The 13,487-nt window shown below is 41.6% G+C and overlaps 1 protein-coding gene across 1 annotated transcript in view; it reads right to left on the bottom strand.

Annotated features, from left to right (window-relative positions):
* Positions 1–13,487, bottom strand: part of COL11A1 (collagen type XI alpha 1 chain) — a 528,076-nt gene that overhangs the window by 240,438 nt on the left and 274,151 nt on the right. The window contains exons 32-33 of the mRNA XM_033916645.1: positions 7,250–7,303; positions 38–82 (exon numbers count right to left, since the gene is read on the bottom strand). Of these exons, the coding sequence (XP_033772536.1) occupies positions 38–82; positions 7,250–7,303 (99 nt within the window). The remainder of the gene's footprint in view (positions 1–37; positions 83–7,249; positions 7,304–13,487) is intronic.

Here is a 13,487-nt window from a genome sequence, read left to right as displayed (position 1 = left end):
TATGTCAACAATAATAACAAACGCAAATGTTACACACCGTTGGTCCTCGTTGCCCCCTTGGTCCTGATTTTCCAGCCCCACCCTGTTAAACACATTTTGAAATGCATTTTAATACATTGAATACAACAATGGAACAATGTTTTTAGATTCATAGCAACAGTGTGCAGACCCCTATGAGACAAAATGTTCTTTTTACATTGATTATGTGTATTGTATTTTATTTCACTAAAAATTACAATCAAGGGAGTGCTATTGGCAGTGAAATAGTCTCACTGGAATTTTCAGTTAAGCACTCAGCCATGCAAGACTGATTTATGATTGCAACATATTCTCTAATATAAAGCCCATGTACCTAATTTATAAGGAGCTATTGCTTATGTACTATTCATTGATGTGTAAAAAAAGAAAATAATTTAAAAACAATGGAATATAATAGAGCAAAAGTTTAGAAATTGTCCAAACTAATCTTGCTACAGAAGAAATATTTACTTAATGTTTTCAAGCTTCAAAAGACATTCCTACTGATCCATGAATGTTACAGTCTGACAGCTTTTCAAGATATCTGAGCTTAATAGGCATGACATAAATCTGCATAACCCAGGGTTACACAAGATTATAGAACAATGGAGAAAAATCAACTGGTCTGACTTTTCAGTCCACAGCTTCTGATCATAAATGTAACTCCTGCATTATGAGACAGCAAGCCACCACAGAGCTTGAAGTCACAAGTCCCCCTGACATTTCAAGTGATACAGTTGCTTATGCAAACAAACTTGAGAAGTTATGATTTCTTAGTGAAAGCAATTCATTTTCTTCTGTCATTTCTATGTATTTTGATGTTATTATTTTTGCAACTGGGCAGGGATCATTTATTTTGTTAAAAAAAATGTTTATTTAATTACATTTGTTTTCTTTTTCATTGGAAATAAGTACATGAAACAGATAATGATACAAAAAGGAAAAATCCAATTAAATAAAAATTATAAAAATGTCTGTGCATGTTGCCACTTGTTAAAATATGGTTGATTTTCAAACATAGAAACATGATGGCTGATAAAGGCCAAATGGCCCATCCTGTCTGCCCATCCACAGCATTCACTATCTTCTACTCTCCCAAAGAGATCCCACGCTTTCTTGGATTCAGGCTAGGCTCTTTGGCTGCAGTGCATCCAAAGTTCAAGGGGGGAGCATGTTGGAGGTGTTATGGGTTGGCTTAGGGCGGGCTTTCCACTTGGAAATTTTGCAGCCATAATCAAATATTTACCAAGATGTCCAGGATGCCATTTAGGCGTTCAGAGATAGATCTTTTTTAAAAGGGAATAAGGGCCAAAAAGATGCCCAAACTGATCAGATGACCACTGGAGGAATGAAGGCACTGACCCCCTCCCACCTACCCCCAAAGATCTGAATGAAACAGTACATACCTGTCTTTATAACAACAGGACATGGTATGGTAAATCCTAGTAGAGCAGCAAGCAGGTGTCTGGAGTAACTTAGTGGTTGGAGTAGTGAACCTTAGAGGGGTCCAGGGCCAATATCCCACTCTAACCACTACATTTATAGTGAAAAGTGTGAGCCCACAAAAATCCTACTACACAGACATATAGGTGATACCTGCAGCCATAAGAGCTATTGGGGTGGTAGACAGGTGGGTCTAGTAGGTTTGGGGGTTGTTTTGGAGGGCTCACCATATATTATAAAGGGAACTGCATAGGATATATGCAGTATATAAACTTTTAAAATAAATAAATTATAGTAAGATGTGTACCTGGCACCCTTTATGTGAAGTTCAAAGCAGTGTCCTCTAAGGTGTCTCATTGCTCTGCTGATATGTCTGTGTGTCCAATCTATTAAAAATGATGGCCCCTCCTATATGTAGACGGCTTATTTTGGAAGTGTTTAATCTGGATGTCCTATTTTTTAGAAAATGGCCAAAAAAAGATAGACATCTTGCTAGCTCAAGACGTCTAGCAGGTCATTTTCAAACAAAAAATGATAGACGTCTTGCGGTTTCAAAAATGGATATTTTCTCTACTGGATTTTTGGATGTCTTTCCCAAAACGTCCAAACTCAGATGTTGTTTTGAAAATGTCCCTCTGTGTACATAGAAATACCTCCCATCTCCCAAATTCATTAAATGGTGCTTGGAGTTGTGCATCCAAATTTGGGTGTATGTCCAATCTGTGTATGCAACTTAATTGAATAACGAGCCAACTAGCACTGATAATTGGCTTCTTAACAAGCAATTATTAACATTCAATTGGTTTTAGTTTAAATTTAGGTGTAGGATCTGCGCCTAAAATTTTATGTCCGATGTCAAAAAGGGGGCGTGGAAATGGGAGGGTCATGTATGGATCAGGGGCGTTCTTCAAAGTTACACGTATGATTATAGAATAAGGGGCATCTGCACCTAACATTGGATACAAGGGTTTGCACCATGTTTCCACTAGGGCGTAAGCCCTATTCTATAAACCGTGCCATCTGAACAGCATTTTTAACAGACTTTGGGTGCCTATTGGCACCTAAAAATCTGAACTGGTTTGAGAATCTAGCCCGAAATATAGAATTCAGTCCTGTATGGGTAAGTGCTACTGAAATTCCAGGTTACACCTTGTGAGTGGGAGTTATCTGGGTAGGAGTTTCTCCTAACCAGGTAACTTCTATTGAACATTAATCCCATTCGATTTAAAAATTGAGACTAGTATAATTTATGCTATGTGTAGGAAACCTTTTATTATCAGATGCTGGTGGTAAATGCATATTACACAATTCCCAACAGTATATTTGAATTGACCTCTATGAGCTTAATGTTCAAAGTGGCAGATATGTACTGCTGGTTTCTGACTGCCAAATAAACTTGATTGACAGGATAATGATGCATATTTATAACTGCCATTCTGAGATATCAGCATTTATGATCTCCAAGCTGCTATATCAGTTCTAAACAGCAGGATGACCTGTATCTAGTTGAGCTTGAAATAAAATGAAACCATGAAATTCTATGCAATCTACAGTTTATTATTACCATCTTTGGAAACAACATATTTCTATACTGGGTGATATTATGTTAGTCAATCAAGATGCACTTTATTAAAAGGAGACCCGCAATGCTGAGCGGGGTAGAAATGGTCTCTGTATAAGGTTAATGAACCAGAAAGGGACCATTTATTGACCTACTGAAGACAGTATATTTACCTAAAAACTTAGATCATTCCTTTTTAAACAATGTATCTTTTTTTTCCACTACTGAAGATAGTATCTCTACCTATTTAGCAAAGTTGCTTACCTGTAACAGTGGTTCTCCTTAGACAATTGAGAAATGCAGCCATGCTTTCTAGTGACATTCTATGTAACCAAGATGTCCAGCACTGTTCCCTCTAAGCTGAGGAGTCCTCCAATTGCATTGCTGCCAGTAGGTGGTGCTTTAATATTGTGCAGGTTCCCTGAAGTTCTGCAGACTTTGCCTGTCCCTAATTATTTAATATGTGATAGTGAAACAGCACCACTTACTGGCAGGACTGTAGATAGAGGACTCCTGCTCAGCTTAGAGTAGGGTTACCAGATTATTCAACAAAGAAACCCAGACACAAGGCCCCACCCCATTCTGGCCCAGCCCTGCCCCATTCTGCCCCCACAAAGCCTTGTCTTTCTCTTCCGACCTCCGGGCTACATCTGGAGGGCCTCTGAGCAAGCGAGGATGCATGTGACATCATCCGCACATGTTCAGAGGCCCTCCTGACACAGACAGGAGGTCGGGGCTTTCCAAAACCCATACAAATTACCAGGTTTTGGAAAGTCCATCCAGGCACACAGACAGACCTCTAAAAAGAGGACATGTCCAGGTTTTCTGGATGTCTGGTAACCCTAGATTAGAAGGAACAGTGCCTGTTACCCAGAGCCCTCCTCCAGCTTCAATTGTCTTTTTCTTTTTTTTTTTTTTTGTCTTAAGCAAGTCTGTGCAGAGATTCCTGGGTTCCTCTAAGCCAGTGTTCTTCAGCCACCGGTCCATGGACCAGTGCCGGTCCACAGAAATTTCCTGCCGGTCCACAGGGCCAGCACGTGCATTAGGCCCAAAACAGTGTTCTTCAACCGCCGGTCCACGGTGCGATCAATGTGGCGTTATCTTCGAGCCAACTCCCTCTTCCTAACTGATTCATTGCACAAAGCCACGGGCACTGGCTCCTACGGGCATCCTGGAAGGCTTCCAGATGAGGCGTGGGACGTGCAAGGTGCAATTAGTACTATTATGGAGGCGGTGTCTGGGGTGGAGATTGGGTAGAGATGGGCAGGGTCTGGCCCACAACTTAGCCCAGTGTTCTTCAACTGCTGGTCCAGGGACAGATGCCGGTCCACAGAATAATTATTTTATTTCTGCCGGTCCATAGGTGTAAAAAGGTTGAAAACCACTGCTCTAAGCATTCTATGAATATTCAATTGCCCTAGAGCTAACACTATATGAATTTTTTTGTGTGTATGTATGTAAGTGAAGAAAAAGTGATAGCTTAGCCATTCTGTAAGTCTTTTTCTTTTTAAGGGGTAAATTGGGAGGGAAGTGTTACTACATTTCCCTGCTGTCTACAGAGAATCTCAGTTTCAGGTAAGGCAAGATGTCTATTTCTTTGAATGACCTATGTAGATGTTTTGGCCCTTAGTACTTCTGTTTTTTTTTGGCCATTCTCAAATATAAAGACATCTGCATGAAAAACACACAAAAGCAATCTTTTTGGACATTCAAGCAGTCAGCATTCTCAGCTGTTCACAGATAGCTAAGCATTCTTAAGCACAGCAGAAGGGCACTCTGAGGATTACTGCAGAGAATTCCATATTAAATGTCCCAAGTACAGATGTCACGATAACTTGCTTATATTGTATGGTGAGCCCTCCAAAACCCACCCAAAACTTACTGTACCCATCTATATACCACAACAATAGCCCTTAATCCTGCAGGTATCATCTTTATGTAGGTACAGCAGGCTTTGAAGGGCTCACCATACAATATAAGCAAGTCCCACCTGGGACTTTTAATGTTATGTATCTCTATAGTAACCCTTAGAGAGCCATCCTGCTCTGCTATGGAGATGTAGGAGGGGGTACTGAAAAGTTCTCAGCCCAACCAACTTCCTAAATCTGGTGTTATTTTGCCACTGTAGCTGAAAAGAATGTTAATTTAATTTTGCAAAGTGCCAATCTGCAAACGTTAACGAAATAATCTAAAATAACACTCTTTTCAGCTACAGTGGCAAAATAACGTCAGAGTAGGTTGGGCTGAGAAGTTTTCAGCACCTCCTCATATGTGAGCCATGTGAATCTGTCATACAAGCTGGAAAATATTTTTCACATCTTTGGGATGTAGGAGGGGTTCAGTGACCACTGGGGGAATAAGGGGGGGGGGGAATCATGCCTTAATCCCTCTAGAGGTCATCTGGGCACCTTTTCAACTTTTAGATGCTTTTAAAACAGATCTAGCTCCAAACATCTAAAAAAAAAAACAACCCAGGACGCTTTATTAAAGGTTTGATTATGCCTGCTGAGCATACAGATCCTAAGCCTGCCAAAATATACCTCTAACACGCCCCCTTAAGATTTGGACGCACTGGAGTGAAAAGAAGCAGAAAGATGTCTAGAAAGTCTGTTCTAAGAATGCCCACTTGGACATTTTGACTAGTAAGACGTCCAGGTGCTCTGTCTTTTGGACATATCTTTTTTGAAAATTAGCCCCTTAGTCCTGCAATTTTCCTTTTTTTGGGTTCTATATTTTTCCGATGGAACAAAAAAAGTAGAAAATCACTGGGCTGTTTAGCCTTTGATAGAGACTGCCCCAACTTTGTTGATGGGGCTGAGAACTTTTTAGCAGCCCCTCATATGATATGCCACAGTGGGGAAGACTGCTTTCCTGGCTGCAGTGTCATATACACCATTTGAGGACTGAATAAGATGGTAGCTCAATTTCTGAAAGTCAATGTGCAACTGTTCTTGCTAAGAAGTAGGTGGCAACTGATCTGAATCTTCAAACTGTTAAAGCATCTGAAGTTTATGAACATTAGTTTTCAAATTCCACACTGCGCTTTGAAAACTTTTTTTCCCCAATAATATTGAGAGCCTTCTGATCCTTTCCAAGTGGAGCCTAGGGATTTGATTTATAAGATTTTGACTTTTTCAGAGCCACTTCTGATATTATGAATGAGGAGGTATCTAGAGCTGATCATGTCCTGGAACTGGGAGGACTTTTATCTCAAATCTAGAGACTGTATGATCTGGGAAAAAAAGGAGTCTTCCACATTCAGGGGTCCTTTTATCAAGCCGCGCTAGCAGGGTTAGCGCGTCGGACATTTCATCACGCGCTAACCCTCATGGCCGGCTAAAAAACTAACGCCTGCTCAATGCAGGCATTACTGGCTAGCACGGCAGGCGGTTTAACGTGCGGTATTACATGCATTAAACCCCTACCGCAGCTTGATAAAAGGACCCCTAAATGTAGATCCTATAAAACTTGATATGCTGGTAATACAACAATTTTAATAGGGTATCTTTCTGAGAAATATGCTTCAGCTTCTCCTTTTCTTTCTGAATAAAAGGAATCAGGTTTGGAAGCCACCTTATAAGTTGTAGGTGGACTTAGTCCTGAGTGAGGCAAAGTGGGGTTGGAGCTACAGTCCCAGGACTAAGAACCTAGCATTTTGAGATGAACTGCTGGACCTAAGAGAGGAAGCGCTCTCAGACTCAGCTGAAGCCACTTAAACTGGTGCTACCCCAGGGACAACCAAATCTGATCCTAGTGGAATAGACATAACAAATGGAGTCATTTTCTCTGGCAACCCTCACATCATGAGGGGTCACTGAGAACCATCAAAATAAAAGTAAAAAATGATAGCAATTTAAACTGGTGGCATGCCATTATCCAATAATGTTCTGCTCTGAGAGAGGAGGGAAGGGAAAAGGGCTGGCCAGTGGAATGAGAAGACTGGATCTTCATAGGCTGCTGAGGAGATGGAAATCTCTGAACAGATTCACTGAAGAAAAATATAAATGATCATTCATGCTGGAGCAGGGTTCTAGGCACCCTGGCTATTATCAGATAATATCACCTGCATATATCTCGCAAAGCAAACTAGTTGTTTGTATGTTTTTCTTTTTATGCTCACATCTTTCCTCCTTGTGAAAATAAAACAGAGTTCTTCAAAAGAGAACAAAAGTATAATTCTATTGTGATTTACCCACTTTTATAAAGATTTAGCAGAAGAAATCATACCCGTGCTCCTTTCTCTCCATTAGAGCCTGCAAATCCAGGGAAACCGATCGAACCCTAACAGGAAATTAAAAAAAAAAAAAGCAATTATAAGACATTTCCAGAAGACATTAATGACAGCACTGAATCTAGCTCTAAATAACCAGAATATATTTATTTATTTAAAATATTTAGAGACCACGTTATACAGGCAGGTAACAATAAACATATACAATAAGCCAAATAAGGCAATACTAGACAATGATAATCAAGCATTATATAACGGTATCTGCACTGAACCATACTCGTGGGTTACTGGTTTAACTTATCATGCAGGTCTTATTAGTGTCGGAAATATAGCTTACCATAAGACTTCAGATCCTGAATGCATTAAAGATATTAACAAATTTATATACACTTGAGATTAGTATTTCAATTCTCATTACTAAGCTCAATACTAAAATAATTTATTGGCAAGCGCCACTTCTTACCATTCTTTTGCAATGCTAGAGTTCATTTGCTATCAACCTAGTCAATTATGCTATCATGCAAGCTGATAGCAATGTATTTCTAATCACAACACGTGTCCATTTCGTAGCTTTAATTGACAAGGTAGCAAATGAGCTTCTTAGGGATGGAAATTGATCAGTTTCAAGAATGTACTGTTATTAGTGGTACAGATTTAATTACTTTCAAGGGATCCTTCTGGGTCAATAGTTGCTGTGCAGTGTTTCAAGAAAACCATAAATTCACATTTTGATAGAAGCGATATATTTAAAATTAGATGATAGTAGTGATATACTTAAAAGTAGACCCTCCCCCAAAGAGATACTAGTAGGTAGCGTTCTGTGATAATCAACTGCTTAACAGAGGAAAATGTTTGTCATTGTAAAGAATGACTCACATTATGTAGATATGTGAATGAACATTAGAAGGAATGGATGTTTAACCATTTATGAAAAGACAAATTGTTCATCCTGTAGAGGAATCATTTCCACTTTGTTCAGTGATTCCAGATCTTTACTTTGTATACAAAGTTAGTGGTACGACAGAGAAAATGTTGATAAATGAATGTACTCTAAGGAGAGCTTGGCAAAGCAATGTGATAAATCTGAGTCTCTTTAAACTAAAACAGCTATGAATTTTCAGAACGGCGGTTGTATTTACAAATGGTCTGAAAACCAGTTCCAAAAATTGCCTTGAAAACAGTACTCAAGCATTATAGGTTTCAGTCGCAGGTTTGTGAAAATTATCCCAGTAACTAAAACTGTCACAAGTAATATAGCAGTAGCCTACATAATGCTCATATAACAGATGGAGAGTGGGGTATAAGGGTTACAGCTACAGCTTCAGCACCCTGAGGTTGTGGGTTCAAACCCCATACTGCTCCCTGTGACCCTGGATAAATCGGTTAATCCTTCACTGCCTCAAGTACATTAGATGGTTCATAGTCAGTGGCGTGCGAGACACCAGCGCGCCGACAATCCAGAACTGACAATTCAGTGCAAGAAGCGTGCCACGGGAAAACTTATTTTTAAAGAGCTCCAACGGGGGGGGTGTGGGGTTAAACCCCCCCCCAACACACACACACTTTACTGCATAGTGTTCGCACTGCTGTTGGGGGGTTGGAACCCTCCATTTTAGAGAAAACGGAACTTTTTCTGATTTTTTTGGGGAAAGTTCAATTTTCTCTATAATGTGGGGGGTTGCACCCCCCTGCCCCCCCCCCAATGGCAGCACAAACACTATGCAGAAAAGTGGGGGGGGGGTTCCTCCCACACACCCCAAGTCGGAGCTCTTTAAAAATAAGTTTTCCCACGGCGCGCTTCTTTCTTACACCAAATTGTCAGCGCTGGATTGTCGGCGCGCTGGTGTCCGGCGTGCGATTATCCTGTCACCCATTAGATTGATTGTGAGGCTGCAGGAGCAAGATAAGGAAAATGCTTGAGTACCTGATTTATAACCTATTCTGAGCTCCTCTGGGAGGACGGACTAAAAAAATAAATAAATAAGCAAGCAGGATTATCAAGATAGAAGACAAGGCTGATGTACTGAGATGTCACTGCACAAGTATTCTTCATATGAGAAAAAGTGCAATATACCTACAAATGTGTAAAGATGGGAAAATTGCAGTATTTTGTCTCACTTCCAGCTCACCACACAATTGTTTCCCACGTACTCACCTTTATAGGACCCCCAGGGACCCCTGAAGAAGACTTTTTGTCGAAACGCGGACCGTGTTGGGTCCTGTATCCCTAGTGGACTAGGTCCTTTAAGGCTCTTATGTGGATGATTTACTTTTATGTGGATGGAATTATTTTATGTGGATGATTTTAGTGTACCTTTGGAACTTTGATACTTTCAAATAAAGTCCATTTAGGAACGTCGTCACTCCACAGAGTTTTTTGGTTTTCTCTGGATTTTCTTCTTTGTGGATATTTTGGGGTCAATTCCTTTTGTTATTTGCTTTTTCTATACAAAGCACATTATTGTGAAATGAGTTTGCAACAGCCTGCTTTATAATGGTAAACTTTCAAACGGATTTTGCTGCATGTGAAAACCAATTTAAATTCTGCATTTATGAGCTATTGTAATATAGAATCATGTTAAACAATCTCTTGAATGAGGAAACTTACAAAATCAACCTATGAAAAATGTCTTACAAACCTATTTTCAGAAAAAAAAAAGCAAGAAAAAATAAATACAGTTCAATGAGATATAAATATAATTTTTGATGCCTGTTTTGCAGCCCCTTTGTACAGAATGAGCATGTGTTTACTGAAGCCACTACACTTCTCCCTCGGTATTCACAGGGGTTAGGGGCAGAGCCGGACCGTGAAGTGTGAAAAATCGCGAATAACTTTGTGCCGGCTCTGACCCACCCCCGGACCTCGAGAGACTACGGGAGCTCACAGCAGCCATTTCCTATTGGCGATCTACACAAGGCAGGAGCATAGGAAGATTGCTCCTGCCCTGAAAGCCCGCTAGACCACCAGGTAAGGCCGGGATGCTGGGGGAAGGCGGGAAGGAGGCGGGGAAGGTCCGAAATAAAGGGTTCCCCCCCTAAAAATAACTGAATCCGCGAATGTTGAAACCGCGGATTCAGAGGGGGAAGTGTACTTCCTGTCAGATTTCCCCCTCCCACCCTTCCAGAGGGCCTCAAAACTCTGGGGGGCTAGAGGCCCACTATCATCTTCTTCCCCAGCTTGGGCCTTAGATTGACAGTGAAAAAACTTGCCTCCATCCCACTAAGTTCTGTTAACCTCAAGGTATTCTTTTCCCCTTCCTGAAAAACAAGATATATCCCAGGACTCCCCTGCATCCACTCCCCTTCAATCCTTCAGACCCACCCCAGAGTTTCAAATCCTGGAGGAGCCTTGGGCCCCTGTGTCATAGGGTGCATCAAACCTGCCTGAAGTTGAAAGAGGGGCAGCCTGCAAGCAAGCTTTGAGCCTCCCCCCCCCCCTAGGGTCAGTCCTGGGCCCCTTCATGTCTAGCATGTAGGAGGCAAAAATAATTCAAGTTTCACGTTTATGCAGAAATCTTCTATCCTACCCATCAGAGCTCTGTCTGAACGGTTTACAGAGTAAGAAAATAGAAGAGAGGGCTCACAGGAAACAGAAGACAGAAAGTCAGGGAAAGAGGGGTAGAACTACAATGTTCATAAGAAAGCAGGGACCAAAACACACAAGGGCCAAGTACAGCAGTTCGGTCTCCCTCTAGCACAATCCATTGAAAGAAATCAACTGTAGGTATCGACAAAGAGAAAAGATTGTATACCTATTTTAAATTGCTGTTAGGATGATATAGATCTAAGGTGTTGTGGGAGCTTATTCCACAACTCAGGACCTTGAACAGAGAAAATTGCATTGTGGGTAGTAACATAGATCATTTTGTGGAACAAGGATACAAGTGATCAGGTTGGGCAATAGGATTGCAGGCGTCATGAAAGAAACAGATGCTCACTGGAGCTACAGATTTTGTACACAAGTAGTGAGATCTTCTCTGTGATAGAGTGAGTGGGCTGCTTTGAGAAGGGTTGTATTTCCTTTGTCTATTAACAAGTTTGATGTCAGTGTTTTGCATTCAATTGGGAGAACACAGGAAAATGTGAGGAAAGATGGTAGAAAGGGAAGGAAAAATGGTTAAGGGAAAAAAGATAAATGAAGGAAAATAAGAATGTGAGGATAATTTGTAAGAAAGAAAATGAGGTAGAAATGAGGGGAAACAGGAAGGAAAAGAAAATAGAAAGAAAGAAAAGATAATGCAAGGAAAGGAGAAGGAACAATTCAGGCACACATAAGAAGGGTTAAAACTATTTGTTAAAGCTCTCTTGTTTGGAAATCCTCAGAAAGTAAAATGGCACTTTTTACCCATTGTATAGCAGACAAAATGTATGGAAATGTATGCAAATATGCTCCTGAATCATTTTAAAGAAAATCTATACTACAGAATTTACCACTCTGCTGCCAGAAAAAAAAAACAATAACAAAACCAGGGACTGTAATTATGGTGAGTTCAGCCTTTTGTGGTTGTTCATTATCAATCCAAATAAATATATATTTATGTACAAGTCACCTTTTCATGGCATAATCATTTTGAAGCACAAAAAGAAATATCATGGCATTTTTCAGAGCATCATGGTATTTAAGAAACACCCTGAGAGAAATGCCATCAGTCCTGAGGAAGAAGAGAGCTTCATGTGCCACTGGAGTGTGAATTCTACTGTTTTATAAGTCACAGGAAAAAAACAACAACGTTTGGAAATAAGATCTCCTTCCTACATGGGCATCAAGGGCTACAATAACACTACAGGAGGGAAGCAATGTAAATAGTAAATATCCCTAGGAGCCAGATAAGAAATGGAGGCTGAGATTATTCTGCTCATGTCTGCGAGTTGAAGGTAATTTTAGGAAGTCATTTTACACATATGTGACACATGCGTTTGAAAATTGTCTCATATAAAATACCTGCTGGAATAAGGTGCACACTTAGGCATGACAGCACATACTTTGCCAGTGTGTGTCCATTGGGTAGTGTCATTCAGTGCTATGGATAGTGAGTTAATTGCTTTCTGGCAGAATTTCAGTGGCTCTATTGAGTGGTGTAGTGAGGGACGTTAGCGCCTGGGGCGGTGGATCCCTGCATCGCCATGCTGTACGCCCTCGCTCTGGCCCGCTGCTTGAGCGCACCCTCTCCACCCAATCTTTTCATCACTTGAGCATCCCACAACCAGGAAGTGAATCATAGAAACATAGAAAATGACGGCAGAAAAGGGCTATAGCCCATCAAGTCTGCCCACTCTATTAACTCTCCCTAACTACCCTCCTAGAGATCACACTCAAGTGGCAATACCTTTACACTGCCCTCGTAGAGATCCGACATGGGCATCCCACTTAATCTTGAAATCAGGCACACTGTTGGCCATGATCACCTGCTCTGGGAGCTTGTTCCAATGGTCTTCCACTTCATGCCCCTGAGTTTCAGCGGATGCCATCAGATGGGAGCTTAGGCGGGTGTAAGCAGCAAGTGGAAGATGCTGCTCACGCTGGCAAATTTTTAAGGAGGTATGTGGGAGCAGAGAGGAGGAAAGGCACCAGTGCCCCCCCCCAAAGATGGCACTTGGGGTGGTCCCCCATCCCTCCCCCCCCCCCCCCCCCCCCCCGCTTACTACGCCACTATCTCTATCTCGTCTGAAGAGGCCTGTGAGAGCCAGAAGCACTTAATATTTTGCTGGCAGTTAAACCCAGATATTCAATGCCAGGCCATGTTCAGGCTTTGGCACAGCATTGGCTATGGGAGGGGCATGGGTATGTTAGGACATTGGCTTTGGCACTGGTTTTGCAATTAATCAGCTATGGGTCACTGCCATTGTTCCCTCTATGCTGAGCAGGAGTCCTGCATCTACAGACCTGCCAGTGAGTGGTGCTGTTTCACTATCACATTTTCAATATTCAGGGACAGGCAAAGTCTGCAGGACTCTAGGGAACCTGCCTGTCTCTAGTGCAGCGTATTGCATACTGTGTGCTGCAGTGGATTCTAGCTGTGCCGCGATATGCTGGCAAGGAGGTGAGGCGCTAGCACGGGCTCACTGCTTACAGGACATTCCTCTTGCAGCAAGAGACAAATCCCTGTAGACAGTCATCCGGCACTGATGACTCTCCTCCCCAGTGTCTCTCCTCCTCTCCCATTTCCCCTCCTCCAGGATCCCCCACTGGCGAAGTGACAGGTTCAGGGACAAGGCAGGAGGGCCTCCACACAT

The sequence above is a fragment of the Geotrypetes seraphini genome, chromosome 12 (assembly GCF_902459505.1).
Source record: "Geotrypetes seraphini chromosome 12, aGeoSer1.1, whole genome shotgun sequence".
NCBI lineage: Eukaryota > Metazoa > Chordata > Amphibia > Gymnophiona > Dermophiidae > Geotrypetes > Geotrypetes seraphini.
Note: the sequence above shows the minus strand (reverse complement) of the source record. Positions and strands in the feature narration are given on the sequence as shown.